The 21,654-nt window shown below is 46.3% G+C and overlaps 2 protein-coding genes and 1 long non-coding RNA gene across 3 annotated transcripts in view; 1 reads left to right on the forward strand and 2 right to left on the reverse strand.

The window, feature by feature from the left end:
• LOC308576324 (arylacetamide deacetylase-like 4) overlaps window positions 1-21,654 on the forward strand; it is a 135,376-nt gene that overhangs the window by 56,243 nt on the left and 57,479 nt on the right. The gene's annotated exons all lie outside the window — the stretch shown is intronic.
• On the reverse strand, window positions 7,649-8,623 carry LOC308576355. Its single transcript, XR_014003185.1, has 2 exons — window positions 8,352-8,623; window positions 7,649-8,258 (listed from the first exon to the last, which is right to left on the reverse strand). It is a non-coding gene; the product is annotated as an uncharacterized lncRNA (long non-coding RNA).
• On the reverse strand, window positions 9,288-14,506 carry LOC308576326 (arylacetamide deacetylase-like 4). Its single transcript, XM_081175578.1, has 4 exons — window positions 14,127-14,506; window positions 13,141-13,357; window positions 12,392-12,455; window positions 9,288-10,084 (listed from the first exon to the last, which is right to left on the reverse strand). Exons 1-4 carry the CDS (start codon window positions 14,301-14,303, stop codon window positions 9,304-9,306), a joined length of 1,239 nt encoding a protein of 412 aa, XP_081031704.1. The 5' UTR covers window positions 14,304-14,506; the 3' UTR covers window positions 9,288-9,303.

Genomic DNA, 21,654 nt, shown 5'->3' on the forward strand with positions numbered 1-21,654 from the left:
CAGGTGTCGGGCCGCAGACTAGCCTTGCAAACGGAGAGGAGCTTTCTGCAAACCTCGGGGGACTTTCCATACATCCATACACCCTCCCTCGGGGGCGAAGTTGCCGGCCTCGTTGCCTTAAGGGTTAAAGCTAGAGAGTGCGAGCTGCTAGAGAGAGAGATGCTGGATACTGACTTGGGAAAGGGGGCGCGGCCTCAGAAGAACAGCTGACCCGTCCCCTCTGCCGTCGGATGCTGCGACGAGTCGGGTGAGTGCAAAGCACCTTGGGTTGCAGCAAGCTTTGGGTGTGTTTGGGGGTTTGTGCAATGCAATGCAATGCAATACCCGTGGAATTGGGGTTAGGGGTGGAGAGAGAGCAGGCAGGGAAGCTGTGGGTCGGGGGGGGGGGGTTGCAGCTGATTCATCCTAGTTGCAAAGAAGAGACGAGCTTCTCCCTGAAGGTGCGCCCTCTCTCTCTCTCTCTCTCTCTCTCACACACACACACACGTGCGTCTGCGTGAACACGTGAAGAGCCCTGTAGTTTGATCAGGCCAACGGCCCATCTAGTCCCGCACCCTGTTAGAATCGTAGAATCTTACAGATGGAAGGGGACCCTGAGAGTCATCTAGTCCAACCACTGCAATGCAGGGATCTCAGTATCGTCTCCCCGCGGTGGCCAAGCCTGCAAGAAGGATTGGAGCCCAAAGGCATCTCTCCCCTCCAGCGGCTCCTGGCAACTGGATTCAATTAAGTCAATTAAGTGTAATTAATTCAATTAAGTCAATTAAGTGTAATTAATTAAGTGTAATTAATTCAATTAAGTGTAACAATAATTTAACAACAACTTGGGCAGCTCCCCACAGAATATTTTAAAAAAACCAATGAAACATCAAACATTAAAAGCTTCTCCATACAGGGCTGCCTTCAGATGTCTTGTAAAAGTCAGATACAGTGGTACCTTGGGTTAAAGATGCTTCAGGTTGAGTGTTTTCAGGTTGTGTTACACGGTGACTTGGAAGTAACGGAACGGGTTACTTCCGGGTTTTGCCGCTTGCACATGCGCAGATGCTCAAAATGATGTCATGCACAGAAGTGGCGAATCGCGACCTGTGCAGACGCGGGTTGCGTTCTGCTCAGGATGCAAACGGGGCTCCAGAACGGATCCCATTTGCATCCAGAGGTACCACTGTAGATGTTTATTTCCTTGACATCTGACGGGAGAGCGTTCTACAGGGAGGGCGCCACTACTGAGAAGGCCCTCTGCCTGGTTCCCTGTCATTGAGTTGATATAGAGCATCTATCCTAAACTGTCAGCTTCTCAAAAAGCAGGATCAAGAAGTTTTTAATGTTTGATGTCTTATTACGTTTTTGTATTTTGCTGGAAGCCGCACAAAGTGGCTGGGGAATAATTTATTATTATTATTATTATTATTATTATTATTATTATTATTATTACTACTACTACTACTATTATACCACCTGTTCAGTCTGAAAATTTATTTGTACCAGTGCATTTGGAAGCATCAGAATAACTTGAGGTAATATATTCATACAAAACCTTTGCTCCCAATTCATCCTTTGCAACCCTACCGGCAGAATTTGATCTGAGTCCTGGGATAGCTCAGTTGGTAGAGCATGAGACTCTCGGGGTTGTGGGTTCGAGCCCCACCTTGTCAAAAAGATTCCTGCATTGCAGGGGGCTAGACTAGATGACCCTCTTGGTCCCTTCCAACTCTGTGATTCTATGGTCAATGAACCTCACTTATTTGCAATGAGGGAACCACCACAAATTTTTTTAAAGCAACATTTTATTAGAAGTTCCGCAGCCCACCTTTGCATAATAGGAGTTTGCCTTTGTAAAATTGGAGAGCGAAAGGAGAAGGAATCTCAGGGTGGGAACATGAGCACACGTATACCTGCGCCAAATATGAAATCCAGCATGTGGCCTGCTTGATGTGTGGGGCCCAAAACAAACTGGGAGAGTATTGCCATGGAAGATACCAGGTCCAGAGCCTGAGAGGAGGGAGTGGCATCAGCATGGATGTTGAAGTCCCCCAATACCAATACGTTAGGGAACTCCAAGGCCCAGCCGGCCACTGCCTCCAGTAGGCCTAACAGGGTGGTGAGGCGTTCACAAAGTAAAGGAAGGATTGAACTCTGATTAATAAGAATACACACAGAGGCTTGAACCAGCAAGACTCTGGGAAGGGTGCGTATAATAATCTCTCTCTTTCTGTGTCTCCAGCCCCCGGCCCAGGTCGTTTTATTCACAAAAGAACTTTTTACAGAGTGTTCGTAAGAACCAATCAGATTTCTTCTGAGCATTTCAACAAACCCACGTGGGGAAAAGTTAAACTACCAAAACTTAATTAAGCACGGGGTAAACAAAGAACAGAACTACAAAGGAGAGCATTTGGCACCACCGGAGGTGATAAACAAGCAATATACAGTGGTGCCTCGCAAGACGAAAAGAATCCGTTCTGTGATTCTCTTCGTCTAGCGGTTTTTTCGTTTTGCGAAGCAAGCCCATTGACGGATTAGCGGATTAGCGCTATTAGTGCTATTAGTGGCTTTTAGCGGCTTATCTGCTGATCGGATCAGCTGATAAGCAGGTTAGCGGCTTAGAAAAAGGGGGGAAAGGGGGAAAAAACCAGCAGGAACTCGCAAGACATTGTCGTCTTGCGAAGCAAGCCCATAGGAAATTCGTTTTGCGAAGCACCTCCAAAACGGAAAACTCTTTCGTCTAGCGAGTTTTCCGTCTTGCGAGGCATTCGTCTTGCGGGGCACCACTGTACGTGATAAGGAGGATGGCCAGGAGGACAGCGATCATTATCACCTTCATGTGAGATCTGTTTCCTGGCCCTAAGATTAACATCCTAAGATTAACATATTAGAAAGCTACTTCAAAGAAGCTTGCCCACTATCTTTGATGACCCAGAACGCCTGCCTGGCTGTGTAAGTGACTTGTGAAGAAAGAGAAATGGAACAGGGATGCAGAGGTGCGGATTGATCAAGAATCATATCAAAATAGTTTAAACCCAGTCAACGCAATGCTTTCATTGCTGACACAGATGGCTTACTCTATATTTGTTATAATTCCTCATAGCAATCCTACCTGATCACTACAGGGTGGCTGCTGGTGCGCTAGGTGGCTGGTACACCAGCCAGACAGTCAAGCTCTCCTCGGAACCCCATTAGGCCAACACATTCAGTGCTGGGGATCGATGGCGATGGCAGAGCCCTGAAAGAACAATCTTCCCAGATTAATAATGCAACCCCTCCCCTCCGGCCCACAGTCCGTGACTGGTGGAGGACAGAGAAACCCGGGGGCGCCATCTCTCGTAAGGTAACTGTTTCTCCTTCACACACCCAGGTCTCCATCACACAAGCCAGGTCGGCCCCCTGCGAGGTAAAGAAATCTCGCAAGGTGGCAGTTTTGTTGCCTATAGACCTGGCATTGCACAGCACCAGTGACGGAGGTGAGTAATCCTTGCTCACCCTACCCTCGTCCCTCGGGATGGGGCGCAGATTGGAAGGGGTACGAGCGTATCCTTATCTCAATCCCCTTTGCCTATAAAATCTGCCCCCACTGCCATACCTCCCTCGCCCCTCTACGGTAGCAATCCCACGCCTCATACTAGCCTCCATTGATGGCATTGATGTTGTTCTTTCCCAGCCTAGTTATTCTGCTTATAATATCAACAACTCGATAAACTCTTAATTAGTCGAATAGGACAAACCAGCTAACCATCAGCTACCTCTCTGATTATATGAAAACTATTATATTATTTGTCAACCTATTATTATAATCTTAGACTAACCAATTAATTAAACTGGAGAATAAACCACAAAACATTCCACAGCTAAACAGAACTACCATATAACATACATTCAGGGAAGAAAAACCACCTAAATAGCAGGAAAACAACAATCAAGCATCTAACAGTAGACAAGCAGAACTTAAATATAATCATAAAACAATGGACTATAAAGAACTGAAACAGATGGCAAAGGAAGGGGGGAGGGGAAAAGAAAAGAAAAAATGGTTCTTGTAGCAGACAAGGTTCTTGTAGCATCATGTGCCAGCTCGAGTCTACTCAAATGATCTCCGAATCTGCCAACCTGGACAACCAGGCGACATCGGGGGATGGGCAAAGGAAGGAGGGGCAGGCTCGGTAAATGCCCTGTTCAATGTCGATGCCGTGCCTGATGGTCTCAGGGAACCCTCCCTTGCTGTTGCACTAGCACTTGTAGTGGCAGAGAAAGTGTTCCTCTTAGCATCAGGAGTCCTCAGGTTTCCCCCCGCAGCTGGTGTTCTCAGGGCTACGGGGTGATACTTCCGGGGGGGGGGAGCCTCCGTTACATCATCCTTCTCCATGCCAGGGCGGGAACTGCCAGTGTTGCTGCCTCCAGGACTGACCGTCCCACAGCTGCCACCTGGGTAGGTTCGATCGCGGGTGTCTCGAGACCTGAGAGGTTCAGAATTGGCCTCATCCTAAACTCCAGCTGCCACCTGAAGAACGGATGTCGACTCACCCCCAGGTGGAAGGCCCTCACCACAAAGGCCCCTGAGAGCCTTGGCCTCACATAAGTTCTGTTGGTTACCACCTCTGCTATGGCCAGCTGCCAGCCCTGTGGCTTAACAATCTCTGGTGTCTTGAGAGTGGAACCCCCCCCTCCAACTTCCCTAGGTGCCTTTCAGTTGAGTCATCTGCAGAGTAATATATCTTGACCCAGGCTCCATGCCGAGCATTTAATCAGTTTGTTTCCGTTTAGGAGTACTGCTGGCATGCAGGCAGTTGGATTCACAACTGGGAAGATAGAGGCAAGGTGTACAGGACAGTTGGATCCACAAGCTTAAGAGGGTGGAGGCAAGCCCAAATGGAACACTCTTGTAACATAGCGTCTTTGGTAGCAATAACTGTTCTCCACCTCCCTTAGTTCATATAAAACACAGAATCAAAGCCTGAGTCAGAGTCAGTTCGGAAAAAAGTTCAGAAGATTAATTAAAATTGTTTAGAGTTACGAGTCCGTGAAATAGGCTGGGCGGCGACTGTTAAGCTGTTTGACTTCATGAGATCTGATTTACTGCGCCAATGTCACAAGTTTTCTGATGTAAGATCCCAGGTTGCCAAACACATAAAACATACCCTACTTTCGATAAGAACAGGGTTTCAAAGTTTAAAAAGTGAAAAAGGAGTAGGAGTCCCCAATATATAATTGAGGAGAGCTCTAACAAGCGCATCTTACCTCAGCGCTATCTTCTCCTCTTTACCTTATAACAGGCACTGTATGGAGCAGAAATCTCAGTATGGTGCCTATCTTATTCTGAGATGTGGGCTGAAGAAGTACTAAATACCAGTTTGGGGGCAGCCTGGGCCTATTCATATTTATTTAGGAGTCCCTATATTTTAATGGATTTACACGCATTAGTAACTGTGCATAAGAGTAGAGCATTACCTGTGTTAAGTTGGAAAAGACTTGTTTGTTTATGATCTGGGGTTCAAGGGTGTCAGTGCACTACCAGATTCCCTGCTTATGGAATCGTCCACATGCAGACAGCTCTAATGACAGACACTAGCTGTTATAAATAAAGCCTGATTGGATTTATTCTGATGACTTTTGTAGAGAATACAGAAAAAAGCAATGAACTAGCTGAAAAACTAATTTAATTTTAAGGAAGTCAATCTGTTTCAGGTCGCCTCATCCACCCCTCCCAGACATGCTTCCCTTGTCTCTTTCTCGACAGAGGTCATCATACAGGGCGACCAAAGCAGTTTCTGCGCCAAAACCAGCCCTAAACCCCAATAGAAATGGATCCAGAAAATCAGTTTCTTCCAAAAGCACCTAGAAAAATGACCTTTTAGTAATGAAGTCATACTCTCGCCAGCGGTGCAGGAAGGGGGTGCGGGTCTCCTCAGGTGTCGTCACTGGGGGAGGGGTGACAAAATGCCAAAATATGTGTTTTTAAAATAAAATTTAAAAATTTGGGCTTAAAACGTTTTTTGAAAAAGTAATATTATTTAAAATGAGTTTAATAACTTTGTCTGACAATTAATTAACCTCAACAAGTCATTGAAACCTTTTAGATCAGTCAACAAATGCAACGAAACGTGTCTGAACTCGACGTAGTGGAGAGCGTATGAATAAGGAACGGGAGTGGGTGTTTCTTTCCACCGAAAGCAAAAGGAATTGATTTTGATGATGTGATTCAAAATTTGCAGAGAACAAATTTAGGGGGGAAAGGTTTTAAGTGCTTATGCTCACAATGTTATGTAAACCAGAAAATCTTTAAATCATAACTTTACATCTTACCATTAAACATGTTTTTGTTTTCAAAATGTATTTGGTGACTATTATTGTCATCATTCTTAAGTCAACCTATATTACTAAACACAAATAGAAAAAGAAAAGAAGATGTAATTTTAAAATCATAATATTTTTCATAAATAAATGGCTTCCCTTCTCTTCCATTTTGTACTAATAAACTTGTTGCCTATATTGTCTATTGTCTTTTTATTAACAGTATTGTCTTTTCTATTGTTAACGGAAAAATCCAAGGGCTCCCTTGGACAAAAACAAAGACACCAAAAAGGATAACTTGGAGCAAAACAGCAGCCTGTAGGCTTGGCCTTTATTGAACTGTTGCAACAGGATGTTCCCCTCACTTGCAAGAGAGAGGAAAAGACCCAGAAAGATGGTGTGCAAGACCTTATAAAAACTTTTGAAATTCCCATCCTCTAGGTCAAGCCCACCCCCAGAAACATCATGCATACATTACAGAAGGGGTTGACATCATGCATACATTACAGAAAGGAGGGGTTGAGGGAAGAGTTGTGGTGGTAACCTGAGTGTCCTGTCACCTGGCTTTCCCCCTGCCCATGAGTCACTTCCAGGAGACAAAGGGGAGTTTGCAGTTTCCTGCCCCCAGAGGGAAGATCTGATCATTGTCCTTTGTTTCAGTCCATGCTAAATCCACTCCCATATGCAAGTTCTTTGTGATCCTGATGGTCTTCTGTCTGGGATCATCAGGGTTGACATAGCAACTGGGCAGGGCTCCTGTGGATGTGCTGGGATGGTGAAGGGATTATGGCTGACCAGAACCAAGCCACCCCCCTCTGATAGTCCTTGTCATATGGAGTAAAATAAAAATGGAGCAGTGCAAATCCGATGTATGGTTGATTCTTCTATGAATTTATAACAGAAATGTGGCGTATGTAGTGTGTGAGTGTGAGCGTGTGTGAAGTTTGTACAAACAGAATGATTGGGGTGGGGGGGTTCCTGCTACACTATCAATTTTCCGTTTATATTCAGTGTCTACAGAAATTACTCAAAGGCTGTTACCGTTTTCAGATTGCAACAATTACTTTTTAAATATTCCTTAAAACAATTCCAATTTGAGATAAACTCCTGTTTGGATTTATCTTTAATTCTTTCTGATAAATAGTCTAGCTCCACATGTTCTGTCAGTTTTAGTGTCCAGCCCGATCTAGTAGGTATATATTCACTTTTCTAATGTGTAGCTATTATAACCCTTGCAGCTGTGGTGGCATACAAAAAGATTTTCCTTGTTTTTTTAGGGATATCCAGACCGGTAATGCCCAATAAGAATGATTCCGGTTTTTTCAGAATATTTACTTTTTAAAAAAATTTAAGTTCGAGAGAGATGTCATTCCAAAATGGTTTAATCCCTTTGCATGCCCACCACATATGTAATGTAGTCCCACCAGGTTCTCCGCATCTCCAACAATTCTTAGAGAGGTTTCTATACATCTTAGCAAGTTTAGAGGATGTCAAGTGCCAGCGATAGAAAACTTTTTGGAGGTTTTCCCTTATAGTGCAACCCTTATAGTAAACTTCCAATTAACCCTCTGTAGGAGTGCAAATATCCAGAGTGTGGGGTCAGGTGGGATTACTATGAGGAATTATAAAATATGCATCAAGCCATTGTGTCCACGATGAATGCATTGTGTTGACTGGGTTTGATTCATTGACAATAATTTCTGATCAAATCTCACAACCCTCTGCATCTCTGGCCATTTCCTCTACTGCCCATTTTTCTCTCGTCACAAGTCACATACACAGCCCACTTGCTTAGACAGGCAGGCTTCTGGGTCATCAAAGACAGAGGGCAAGTTTCTTTGATGTAGGATGTTAATCTTAGGGCCAGGAAACAGATCTCACATGAAGGTGATAATGATCGTTGTTGTTGTCCTGGTCATCCTTCTTATCATATGTATTGATTGTTTATCACCTCCGGGGGTGGTGTGCCAAATGTCCTCCTTTGTAGTTCTGTTAATTAGTTTTGGTAGTTTAACTTGTCCCCACGTGGGTTTGTTGAAATGCTCAGAAGAAATCTGATTGGTTCTTACGAACACTCTGTAAAAAGCTCTTTTGTGAATAAAACGACCTGGGGCCGAGGGGGCTGGAGACACAGAGAGACAGAGATTATTATATGCACCCTTCCCAGAGTCTTGCTGGTTCAAGTTCCTGTGTGTATTCTTATTAATCAGAGTTCAATCCTTCCTTTAGTTTGTGAATGCCTCAACCCTCCAAAAGTTTTCGCACTGGGACATCTCTGTATTATGGCCAAGATCTTGAGCCCATCTAATCATAGATTAGGCCAATTCATGGAGGAGGCTATAGGTATATGTCAGGGAACTGCCATCGGAGGAACAGGTGGGGAAAGGGCTCACGGAGGCTGGGAGGGACTCAGCAGCTGAAGCAGGGACCAGCAGGGGGAGAGGTGGGTCTCTGGAGGAAAGTCTCACGGAGGCTGAGAGAGACTCACCAGCTAAAGCAGGAACTAGCAGGGTGAGAGGTGGATCTCTGAGGGAAAGCGAGCAAGAGGGAGGGCTCAGGGACACGTCCAGCGAGAACAGTGGGGAGGTGTCTGAAGCTCCCATAGGGAGACCCATTCCTCGCCGGAAGCTGTCACGCCGCGAGTCCAGAAGACGTGTTTCTGTTAAGGAGCTTTTATGCTGGAAACGCTTCCGAAAGCAACCACTGTCGGAATCTGCAAGTGACTAGAGCAGACATGTCTGAGGAGCTCTGTCACAGACAGAGGTTTGTGGATTTGCACAAACTCTGAGGGACTACGATTTTACGCACAAGCAGCTCATCATCCCATCACAGTATGTTTGCACTATTGTGGGTTGTATGCCGCTGAATACTGCTTGCTAGGACTCACAAATAGGAAGACTTTTCTTGCACCTAAGTACTGTTTGCTGGCATCTCAAGAGGCCTCTGCTTGGTCACTGTGAGAACAGGATGCTGGATGAAGTGGGCCAATGATCTGATCCAGGAAATGACAAAGACGGTCATTTATTTGTATAAAACTTTTAAGAACTGTACCATATGCTGCAAACATTTCTTTGAGCTCGGAAATTCAAATGGCCCCCAACCAAAAATGCTAAGTCCTGCATGGCCTGCATCTGGAAGATGATACCATGTCACTGGCACACCGTTGTCCTCTAGCCGCTTCTTGTACAACAGCCCATCATCCCGGAGAACATCATATTCACAGGTTAGAAGGAAAGTCTCTGGGAGCTGGCGGATTATGTCATCCTCTGCTAGAAGGGGGGCAAACATTGCCTCAAGACCTCTTTTATGTTGTTCATAAAGTTCTTCTGAAAATGGAGCAGGAGCATTAGGGACATAGCCCCTGGCCTTAAATTCTTCTGGAATGTTATCAGCACTGATCCATTTTCGGTATTTCTCCCTCAAATCAGGAGGGATGTGGGCACCTTTTATAAATGGGTCCACATTGTTCTCCTTCCCAGTCATATATGTTGAACCAAATTTAACAACTCGTTTCCTGAACAAGGGAGGAACTGATTGGTTTTGCTGATAGGATGGCAAATTGAAGTCCACTGCTTGTAGAAATGGGTAGATCAGGATCTGAGCTCGCAGTCTTGGGAGGTCCTCTCTGGTCACCAGTTCTTGGCAAATGGCTGCAGCAAAAGTGCCTCCACTACTGTCCCCAGCAATGGCAATGGAGTTGGGGTCCACTCCGTATTCCTCTGCATTCTTCAGAAAGTGTATTGTAGCAGTTAAACAGTCCAGCACAGGGACCGGATAGAGATGCTCAGGAGCTAAACGAAATCTAAAAAGAAAACAAGATATCACCCACACTCAACATCATACACTTCACAGAAAAGGACCGTTTGACTGCATTACATACTGCAAGTGTTGGGAATCTTTTTCACCCCTAGGGCCACATTCCTTTCTGTGCAACCCTGTGGGGGCCTGAGACAAAAATAAAAAGCAAATGCAAACTTTCCCTTTGGAAATCTACACTTGTTCCTACACATAGCCACACACCATTCTCTCCCCTCCAGCTGCTTCCTTCTTGTTTTCCCCTGTCCATATCTGGATCTACACTCACTTTTTAAGTGTTCTTAGAAAGATATTTTAATGTCATTCTAAAATGTAAAGGCATTTGGTTTCTCCTTTGAATCCTTTTCTACAACATATACCAAATTATTTGACAGGAATGACTCTGCACTGCCCCCTGGTGTCATGTTTCAATGGCACATTGTCTAAGTTCTTCAACTGGATATCTTAACCCGTTTAAAACTCATTTTGATTGTTAAAAACCACAACTGTAAATGAGTCCATTAGCAGGTTCCTGTAGCACTGTCCAGCATCCTGTGCATCAGTGAAGTTATAATCCCACTACTAGGTATCTACCTGTCCTCCATCCACAGCTCACCTGAGCAGGTTGGCAAGACTCCTAGCAATTGCTAATACCAATGGATACTAGTCACAAGGATGATGTGCCACTATGAGAGGCAGTAATGCTTCTGAATACCAGTTGCTGGAAACTGGACCTGGGGAGAGAGCTCTTCTGCTCAGGTCCTGCTTGTGCGTTTCCCATTTGGGCATCTGGTTTGCCACTGTGAGAACAGGATGCTGGACTAGATGAGTCCCCTTTGGCCTGATCCAGCAGATTTCTTACTATGTTCAAAGTCAAAGGGATTTGAGCTAGAAATCTAAATACAAAAATGAACACCCATTCTAAATGTTGGCAAAATCACTATGTTTACAACTTTATAAGGCTGGATGACATTTCACTGATTGAACTTGAGTCCCAACAAGACAGAAGTACTGTTTCTGGGGGACAGGCTGGGTGGGTGTGGGGGACTCCCTGGTCCTGAGTGGGGCAACTGTGCCCCTAAAGGACCAGGTGCACAGCCTAGGAGTCATTCTGGACTCACAGGTGTCCATGGGGGCACAGGTCAGGTCTGTGTCCAGGGAAGCTGTCTACAAGCTCCATCTAGTAGGCTGGCTGAGACCCTACCTGCCTGCACATTGTCTCACCAGGGTGGTACATGCTCTGGTCATCTCTGGCTTTGACTATTGCAATGTGCTGGATGTGGGGCTACTTTTGAAGGTGACTTGGAAAGTACAACTAATCCAAAATGTATCAGCAAGACTGGTGAATGGGAGAAGCAGCCAGGACCACATAACACTAGTCCTAAGAAAACTACATTGGCTCCAATGCCATAGTGAGCTCCATGGGGCATGGCAGGTTGCACTTTTTCGGGAAGTGCTGGGCCTGGGGGTGCCCAAGGTGGCACATCCCTCCTGGGCACCCACCAGCTGAGGGGGACATAGTGGGAGTGTGCTGCCCCCATGCTGCTTTTTTGGGCAGCACTGGGCCTGCTGGGCGCACAAGACATGTCCCTTCCAGGGGCCCTCCTTCTGTGGCCAACACATCCCCATTGTTTCTTTCTCAGCCACCAGAGGGTGACGGGGGGGATACAGCAGCTCTGGTGTGCTGTAGGCCAAGCCCCTGGCCGCACTGACTTTCCTAGAGGTGCGCTGGGCTCTTGGGACGCTGGTGTACCAACCCCAAAGGTAAGTGCTTCCTGTGGCAAGTCACCCCGTACACTTCTGCCTAGCTACTCCACTGATTGGCTCCCAATACGTTTCTGTGCACAATTCAAAATGTTGGTGCTGACCTTTAAATCCGTAAACGACTTGGGCCCGGTATACCTGAAGGAGTGTCTCCACCCCCATTGTCCAACCCAGACTCTGAGATCCATCTCCAATGGACTTCTAGTGGTTCCCTCATTGCCAGAGGTGAGGTTACAGGGAACCAGGCAGAGGACCTTTTCCATAATCGCACCCACCCTGTAGAATGCCCTCCCAGCAGATGTCAAGGAGATAAGCACCTATGTAAATTTTAAAATACATATGAAGACACCCCTGATCAGGGAAGTTTTTAGTCTTTGATTATTTATTGTGTTTTTACTATTTTTTTCAGGAGCCGACCTGAGTTGCTAGGGCTTGCCAGATGCGTACCATATAAATTATTATATATATATAATTAATATTCCCTAGGAAAGGTTAGAAACTGAGAGGCATTCCATGTTCTTTCTGATACAATGAGAGTGAAGCCACTTACCCAACAGTCATAACCACTGAATCACTTTGGTGTGCAATGAAACGGCAGACCTTTTCATAGACCTCTGGAAGAAAGCACAAGCCCCACAACCCCTTCATTAAAATTTTTCCTGGTCAAGAACACTGATATCATTGTGAGTTGAATCCAATGTTAGTTCTATTGAAAGTAAAACTGTTGAAATATAGAGATAGATGGATATATCTGCTTATTTATTTATATGTCATAAATTGGATGCGCTTCTTGACTGTAGAAAACAACAATTTTTAATGAATTTCCTCTGGGAAAAACTCAGTTGCATTGAACTCTTTGTAAATGGGGCATCGCTAGCTAAAAACCATTCTGTGAGTTTTACCCTCTCCTGGTCTGTAACAGAGATCAAGCAGTTTCAATGGATAAAAAACAAAAACAAACTTCTACCCGCATTTCTTGGCTTCTTTCCAGTTATTTCTGATCACTTCTGGAAGCACTTACAAAAAAGTCCTTTCGGGCTTGAAGCAGAAACACCTTCTTTGACATTTTAAGGATTTTTCATTGACTGTGATACTAGGAATTAATACAGAACTGGTCACCTTTGTAACAAGAGGTCTCCGCCTGTTTTCTGACCACACAATCCAATCCTACACAAAACTTAAGCTGCCTACAGGAGCAGTACAAACCACTTCCACACCTCACATAGCAAGCATTTCAAGACCTTTACATTAAAGTACCCACTCAAACTATCCTTTTCAAAAACATTCCAGAGAGCTTACGGATGCTTCCAATGAGTCCAGCGCCTCCATGAAGATAGATGATTCCTCTCCTGTTCCCAGCAGCTGGTGTCTTGGGCCAATACACCCTCACTGGCACCCCATCAAAAACAAGGTCCTTTATGATCAACTTTGAGTCCTTCCTTGTTGGTATGGCATCGTACATAACCCTGAGGAAGACATGCTTACGGCAAATGCCCAGTTTTTCCAGAAACGCTCCCTGTTGAAACCAAAACATTCAGCATTTATGATCAGTCTTAGATAATTTTGCATTTTAAAAAAGTGCATACATGCACTGCCTATGGAACAAACCCCTCACTTGTGAGGCACCTACACTGTATATCCTTTCACTCACCACTCTCCACTTAGAGATTGGGATGTTGTGAAGGTATCTATCTATAGATCTAGATATAGGTATACATATATAAACATATATACACATAAGAACGTAAAAAGAGTCTGTTGGACCTGGCCAATGGCACATCTAGTCCAGGAGCCTGTTCCCAGTGCCTGTGGGAAACCTTCAAGCAAGATCTGAACACAGGAGCCCTTTCCCCTTTCCATATCTGGTGTTCAGAAGCATTGCTGCCTCCAGCTCTAGAGGCAGAGCAAAGGCATAGAGGCTAGTAGCAACCCATAGCCTTCTCCTTCGTGAATTTACTGTACCTTTGGAGAGGTATTCAATTTGGCAGCCATCACTGCCCCTTGTGGGAGTGACTTCCATAATTTGAATATGTTCGGTGTGAAGAAGTACTTTCTTCCATCTGTCCTGAATCTTCCAATACTGAGCTTCATTTGATTGTCCACAAGTTCGTGAGAGAGGGAGAAAAACTTTCTCTATCCACTTTCTCCATGTTATGCTAAATTTTATAAACTTCTATCATGTCGCCTATTACTCGCCATTTCTCTAAACTAAAATATTTGAAAGGTGACAGCCCTTCTAGTAGAGGGGCCACCTCATTCCTGTGACATATATAAAATAAACTTACCAGTGCAAATGCATATCCCACTACGAAATCAACAAATATTAAATTTGCACGACCGCTTATTCCTTGAGGCAGGTAGGGCCTGGTAAGACGATAATAAACTCCCCATGCAAGCAGCATGAAGTGAATGAAAATGGTCATATATAATACCAGCATCCACAGGGTTCCACCAAACGCCATTTCCCTTCAACTCAGAAGCACAGAGGTAAAGACTTCGCCTTAGCAATTGCTAAGTGGCTTTTGTACAAGAACAGTCTACAGCATGCAAGAGAACATCCTGTGGCCAGCCCACACAGTTGAGAAGAAAATAAACAGTTTACTAATCAGTTCAGAATTTACAGGCTGTCCATAGCCTCTGAATTTTCATATCCTCTGAAGGATAATCAGATGGGCAAGCACCCTTCTCTTAAGTCAGGTGTTGCCTATGCAACACATCTTCATTTTTGTGGTGCTTGCCCTCCCACACAAAATACTTTGGCATCTTTCATACCTCATGATTCAGAGAGCGCACGTTATCAGGGATGGCACATCAATGTCAGCGTTAACCTCCTGCCAACAGCAGTATCACTGCCCCTATCAGGTCAGTGTGTTGAGCAAAGAGGTTGGCACTGTCCATGCACACAATGGGAGCTAATCCTGCTCTTGCACAGATTTGATTGCTGCACATGCAACTCCACTTTTCATTTCTTTATAAAAAGAGGCAGCATCCAGCTTTTCAGTTTTCTCTGTGGACAGCTGTCAAGCACGGCACAGCTGAGGACTGTGTAACTCTCCTCACTCTTTTTCTTGATGAGGAGCGGGAAATCGTTGAATGGGAATGATTAGGTGTTCTCACACTGTAAGACATTTCCAAAGAAATCTCCCTCTTCTGCCAGGGGCAGGGAGGGTCCCTCCAGCAGCCACCAGAAGTAGAAATCAGCAGGACGTTCTTGGTTTTTCTGAAAGCCACCTGCTTCAGAAATGGGCACATTTATTTTGTCTTCTAAATTGTGATGGAGTTTTGATACAAGCCCTTCTCTTTCCTAACGAACGAGAGGCATTTATTGAAGTTCAAGGACACATTCTAGTCAGAAAACAAAGGAGCCAACGCCTAGGGGCCAAGGGGTGTTTCCCCCACCGGGAAAATATTTGAGGAAGCCTCCCTCCCCCAAAGTTGACAGGCATTGCCATTCAAATGGTCTATATCTTCAAACATTGCCCTGATAAAAATTGGGATGTCCTGTTCATCATCAACAACAACAACAATTTTGTAACAGACACTGCTTCTGCAACACATCTTCATTTTTGTGGTGCTTGCCCTCCCACACAAAATACTTTGGCGTCTTTAATCCCTCGTGATTCAGAGAGCCCAAGTTATCAAGGTTGCGACATCAATGCCAGCGTTGGCATCTTGCCAACAGTGGTGTCACTGCCCTTGCCAGGACAGTCCTTGGAGCATAGAGGACTTTTTTTTATTTTTCTGAAATCCACCTGCATCAGAAATGGGCACCTTTATACTGTCTTCTAAATAGTTTGGGGTTTTTGATTCAAGTCCTTCTCTTTCCTGGCGAACGAGAGGTGTTATGAAGTTCAAGGAAACATTCTAGCTATAAATCAGGAGCCAACTCCTAGGGGCCAAGGGGTGTTCCCCCACTGGAAAAATATTTGAGGGGGCCTCTCTCCCCCAAAGTCAACAGGCATTGCCATTCAAATGGTGTATACCTTTAACCATTTCTCTGATGAAAATTGGGGTGTCCAATTCTATTATTATTATTATTATTATTATTATTATTATTATTATTATTATTATTAATAAGCCAGCCATCTGACTGGGGTGCCTCAGCCACTTTAGGTGGCTTCCAACATAAATAAAAACATAACAAAACATAAAACATTACAAAACTTCCCAAAAACTTGACGGCTGCTGTTGCTGCTCGCGTGAGTGTTGGGAGGACCGCTCCCTTTTCTGCCAACTCCATCTGGCCAGAGGGCAGGGTCTGCACCCACCGCCACAGCATAAGAGGCCTGAGAGAGGCCTCCGGGACACGGCTGCTGCTGCTGCTGCTCGCGTGAGTGTTGGGAGTGAAGGGGTGAAGGTCAGGATGACGAATGGAGAGCCAGACCAGAGCCATTTTTATAAAGAACCTCTGAAGCCATATTATAGAGCCATCTAAAAGCTAAAAGCATAAACCCATTTTAGAAAGCTAAAGACTATTTCTCTTTCTCCTGTTTGCCACTTTGCCACCTTTTGCATAGGCAGCAAGCATGCAAGCTTGTGGTTAGGATATTTTGCAGGTGCAGCTAGCTTGCAAGGATGTGGTTAGGGTAGCTTGCACCTGCAGGAAGTTTGCCAGTTGAGGTTAAGCCATTTCTGAGAAACGACCCCTGACAAAGGCAAGTAGCAGGATGTTTGCTGACCACCAGGCTCCAGATATAACTCTTAAGTGAGAAGGTGCTAACCACAGACCCGCTTCGGTACATTTCTAAGAAGCAGGGGTATTTACTGGAAATAGTAAATAGGTCAACTAGTTTATAAGCCAGCAGCGCCACCTAGTGGAATAGGCAGCTTGAAACCGAACAAGGCGAACGCCAATTCCTATTGGTTGAGCTTCGATAAATATGCATTAGAAGGGGAGTGCCGAGGGGCTGGGCTGTGCTTTGCAGAAAGGTATATAAGTTGCCTACCCCTCAGGCTCGGGGGGCATTTTCTCTTTCTTTTATCTGAATGCACCCATATTTGCTTTTTTGTCTGACAAAAATCCAAATAAAAAAACTTTTTCTTTAAGAAACTTTGCTGCCTGGTTTTTACATTCCTGGTCTGTATTTCTGCAGTCCCTTTCAGGAGGACCGCTCCCTTTTCTGCCAACTCCATCTGGCCAGAGGGCGGGGCCTGCACCCACCGCCACAGCATAAGAGGCCTGAGAGAGGCCTCCGGGACACGGCTGCTGCTGCTGCTGCTCGCGTGAGTGTTGGGAGGACCGCTCCCTTTTCTGCCAACTCCATCCGGCCTAGGGGGCGGGGCCTGCACTACCACTACAGTTTCGAGGCCTGAGCAGCTACCGGCAGCAATGGACAAAATGGTTTTAAATGTTTTAATTGCTTTTAATTTGCAGCACCTTAAATGGTGGTGGTTGTTTTTTATAATATTATATTATTTTATTATTTTATTTTTGCTTGGGGTGGGATAAGCATTTAGTCAGCGCTATTGTTTCTTGCTTTGTTTTGTTTTGTTCTGTTTTGTTTTATTATTATTATTATTCTGTTAAATTATTATATAGTTTGTATTTTGCTTTTTAAGGGGAAGGGTCATGGCTGCCTGGGAGTGGGCCTCAGCCAATAGATTGGGTGGGGCAGGTTCCACAGGGGGGGATGTATTGGGACACCCAATCTCAGTGATCACGGGCAGGAGGAGGAGTTATGCTAAGACCAGACCATGTCATTACCAAGGAGGCAGGTTTAGTCGTTGTTTGAGGACTATCCCTGCCTCCAGGTCTGGTCCTGACCGGAAGGATACAGGAATCAGCAAGGGAAACCCACATGACCTGAAAGTGTTGCTGTGCAATGCCAGGTCAATGATGAATAAAACCACTGCCATCCACGACCTGATTGTGGATGGAATATTTGACCTGGCATGTGTGACAGAGACCTAGTTGGATGAAGCAGATGGGCCTGTCCTTGCCACTGCTTCCCCACCAGGTTTCTCTTACGCACAGCAACCCAGGTCATGTGGGCGGGGGGGGGTTGCAGTGATTTATAGGAAGTCATTAGTCTGCACCAGGCATCCTATTGGGAAGACCCAGTTTTCTGAGTGCGTGTTCTGGAAGTTGGGCAATAGGGGCAGTACAGGATTCCTACTGGTGTACCGACCTCCCCGCTGCACCAAGGATTCCCTGCCCGAGCTGCTTCAGGTCGTGGCGGATATGCTCCTGGAGACACCTAGCTTGGTTGTCCTGGGGGATTTTAACATCCATGCCGACACGACCTTACAAGGGGCCGCTCGGGACTTCGTGGAAAGCATGGCCTCCATGGGGCTGTCCCTGAATAAGTTTGGCCCAACTCATAGCCGTGGACATGCCTTAGACTTGGTGTTCACCTCTATGGATGTTGGTGATCTGACACTAACTAAAAGCGAAACAAAAGAAGTGCCATGGTCAGATCACTTCCTGGTGCAACTGGACTTCTCCGCAACCCTTCCCCTCTGCAGGGAGGTGGGACCGATTCGGATGGTCCGCCCCCGCCACTTAATGGATCCAATTGGCTTCCAGAGAGTGGTAGGGGATGCTTTATCCCAAGTTGATGGCCTTTCAGCTGATTCCCTGGTGGCACGCTGGAATGCGGAGTTAACCAGGGCTATTGACTGTCTGGCTCCGAAGCGCCCTCTCCGATTGCATGGAGCCCGGACAGCCCTGTGGTTTTCCCCGGAGCTGAGGGTGATGAAACAATCGCTGAGACGGCTAAAGCGCCGGTGGTGGAAAACTCATTCTGAATCAGACCGGACACAGGTTAGAGCTCAACGTCGAGCCTACCAAGTGGCAATGGCGACGGCGAAGAGGGCCTTCTTCGCTGCCTCCATTGCATCTGCAGAAAACAGAAGCAGGAGACTTTTTCAGGTGGTTCGCATTCTATCGGAACCACCTGTACCACCGGGGCCTGGTAGGGACCCCAAGATCTCCTGCAATGCTTTTGCAAAGTTTTTTGCAGATAAAATCGCTCAGATTCAGAAGGAGGTAGACTCCACCGTGGGAGCAGGGCCAGGGCGGGAGAGTGCTAGAGCTCTGTCTGGTCCTGTTACATGGGATCAATTCCAATCTGTTACCTCCGAGGATGTGGACAGGCTGCTTGGACAAGTGAAACCGACCACCTGTCTCCTTGATCCTTGCCCATCCTGGCTGATAAAAGCGAGCCAAGAAGGGCTGGGCGATGGGCTCTGCGGGGTGGTGAATGCTTCCCTCTGTGAGGGAGCCTTCCCAGACCCGTTGAAAGAGGCGGTCATTAAACCGCTTCTTAAAAAAACATCTTTAGACCCGGCCAATTTGGCCAACTATCGCCCAGTCTCAAATCTGCCATTCTTGGGCAAGGTGATTGAGCAGGTGGTTGCTGAACAACTCCAAGCACGCCTGGAGGAAACGGACCATTTGGATCCTTTCCAATCGGGATTCAGGCCTCACCATGGGACTGAAACTGCCTTGGTCGCGCTGGTTGATGATCTCCGGCGGGCTAGGGACAAAGGTGAGAGCTGTTTCCTAGTTCTGCTGGATCTCTCAGCGGCCTTTGACACCATCGACCATAACATCCTTCTGGACCGTCTAGAGGGGCTGGGAGCTGGGGGCACTGTCATACAGTGGTTCCGCTCCTTCCTCCTGGGCCGTGTCCAGAAAGTGGTGGTGGGGGATGAGTGTTCAGACCCCTGGGCTCTCACTTGTGGGGTGCCTCAGGGTTCTGTCCTCTCCCCCATGCTTTTTAATATCTATATGAAGCCACTGGGAGAGATCATCAGGGGGTTTGGGCTGGGTGTTCATCAGTATGCAGATGACACCCAGCTCTACCTCTCCTTTAAATCAGAACCAGTGAAGGCGGTGAAGGTCCTGTGTGAGTGCCTGGAGGCGGTTGGAGGATGGATGGCGGCTAACAGATTGAGGTTGAATCCGGACAAGACAGAAGTACTGTTTTGGGGGGACAAGGAGCGGGTTGGTGTGGGGGATTCCCTGGTCTTGAATGGGGTAACTGTGCCCCTGAAGGACCAGGTGCGCAGCCTGGGAGTCATTTTGGACTCACAGCTGTCCATGGAGGCGCAGGTTAACTCTGTGTCCAGGGCAGCTGTCTACCAGCTCCACCTGGTACGCAGGCTAAGACCCTACCTGCCCGCGAACTGTCTCGCCAGAGTGGTGCATGCTCTCGTTATCTCCCGCTTGGACTACTGCAACGCGCTCTATGTGGGGCTACCTTTGAAGGTGACCCGGAAACTGCAATTAATCCAGAATGCGGCAGCTAGACTGGTGACTGGGAGTTGCCGCCGGGACCACATAACACCGGTTCTGAGAGATCTGCATTGGCTCCCAGTATGTTTCCGAGCACGATTCAAAGTGTTGGTGCTGACCTTTAAAGCCCTAAACGGCCTCGGGCCTGTATACCTGAAGGAGCGTCTCCACCCCCATCGTTCAGCCCGGACACTGAGATCCAGCGCCGAGGGCCTTCTGGCGGTTCCCTCATTGCGAGAAGTGAGGCTACAGGGAACCAGACAGAGGGCCTTCTTGGTAGTGGCGCCCGCCCTGTGGAACGCCCTCCCAACAGATGTCAAAGAGATAAATAATTACCTGACATTCAGAAGACATCTTAAGGCAGCCCTGTTCAGGGAAGTTTTTAATATGTAATGCTGTACTGTTTTTAACCCTGATTGGGAGCCGCCCAGAGTGGCTGGGGAAACTCAGCCAGATGGGCGAGGTATAAATAATAAATTATTATTATTATTATTATTATTATTATTATTATTATTATTATTATTATTATTATTATTATTATTATTATAATACATTGCTTGCTTCAGATGTCTTCTAAAGGCTATATAGTTACTTATCCCCTTGGCTCGGGGGTTGCATAACTCTATACCCTCCAACATTTCTCTGGTGAAAATAGGAACTTCCTAAGGAAAAGTGGGACATTCCAGAATCAAATCAGAAACCAGGACGGCTTTTATAAATGCAGGACTGTCCCTGTAAAATAGGTGTGCTTGGAGGGTCTGATTGTGTGCACCCACTGCATCATGTGTCCGATTATGTGGGTTGGAGCTTACTTGCCCCACAATATTTTATTCAAGCTGGTACCTCTGCCAGGAAAAAGTATTCAACAAGGATTTGAAGTATGGCCCTTGTGGCCTGGTGAAAGGGTGGGTGTGCGGACGGGAGGGAGAGGCAAGGGACAGATCTGATTTCACATTGATCTGAGTATTCTTCAAGATGAAAGAACAACCCCCTATAGAACTGCATTCAATGTTTGTTCTACTCAAAGTAGGCCCATTTAAGTGACTAGAGATGACCAGTTGTCAAGAACTACTGGCCAGGCAGGACCTCCCAAGACTGATCCTCATCTACCCATTCCTACACGTACTTCAATTTGCCAACCTGTCAGCAAAACCATTCAGTTCCTCCCTTGTTGAAGAAACAAGCTGTCTGTCAGGAAACTGCCATCGGAACAGGGGCAGGAAACAGAGGAGCAGTTGTGTTACAGGGAGCCTCTGAAAATCTTGTGAAGCAGTTCCTCTTCTGGCGATGAGGAGCTCCTGGCCAAGCTGGCCAGGAGGGAAGCATGCCCCTTCCGTTGCCCACCCTGCGCAGAAGTCTAAAGCGCAAAGAGGGAAGGAAAAGGCTGGGAGTAACGAGACTTTTATGTTGGGGGAGGTCCAGGAAACAACCACTCCCGGATTCTGCTAGCGATTGAGGCAGATATGAACTTTGGGGTTCTGCACTGTAAATAGTTTTGCACCAAAATAAAACCTGTAAAAGACAGGTCGGAGTCCTGCCTGATTACCCGTGAGCAACCACCCTTGCCATCTGAC

Source organism: Podarcis bocagei (assembly GCF_964188305.1).
Source record: "Podarcis bocagei genome assembly, chromosome: 16".
NCBI lineage: Eukaryota > Metazoa > Chordata > Lepidosauria > Squamata > Lacertidae > Podarcis > Podarcis bocagei.

Bases quoted from the DNA above. Each gene is read 5' to 3' on its own strand.
- LOC308576326 (XM_081175578.1), bottom strand. From the start codon at position 14,303: ATGGCGTTTGGTGGAACCCTGTGGATGCTGGTATTATATATGACCATT. The intron at 12,456-13,140 runs GTAAGCTCTCTG...GCTTTCTTCCAG, and splicing joins TGGACTCATTGGAAGCATCC to AGGTCTATGAAAAGGTCTGC. The intron at 10,085-12,391 runs GTAAGTGGCTTC...TTTTCTTTTTAG, and splicing joins TCAGTGGTTATGACTGTTGG to ATTTCGTTTAGCTCCTGAGC.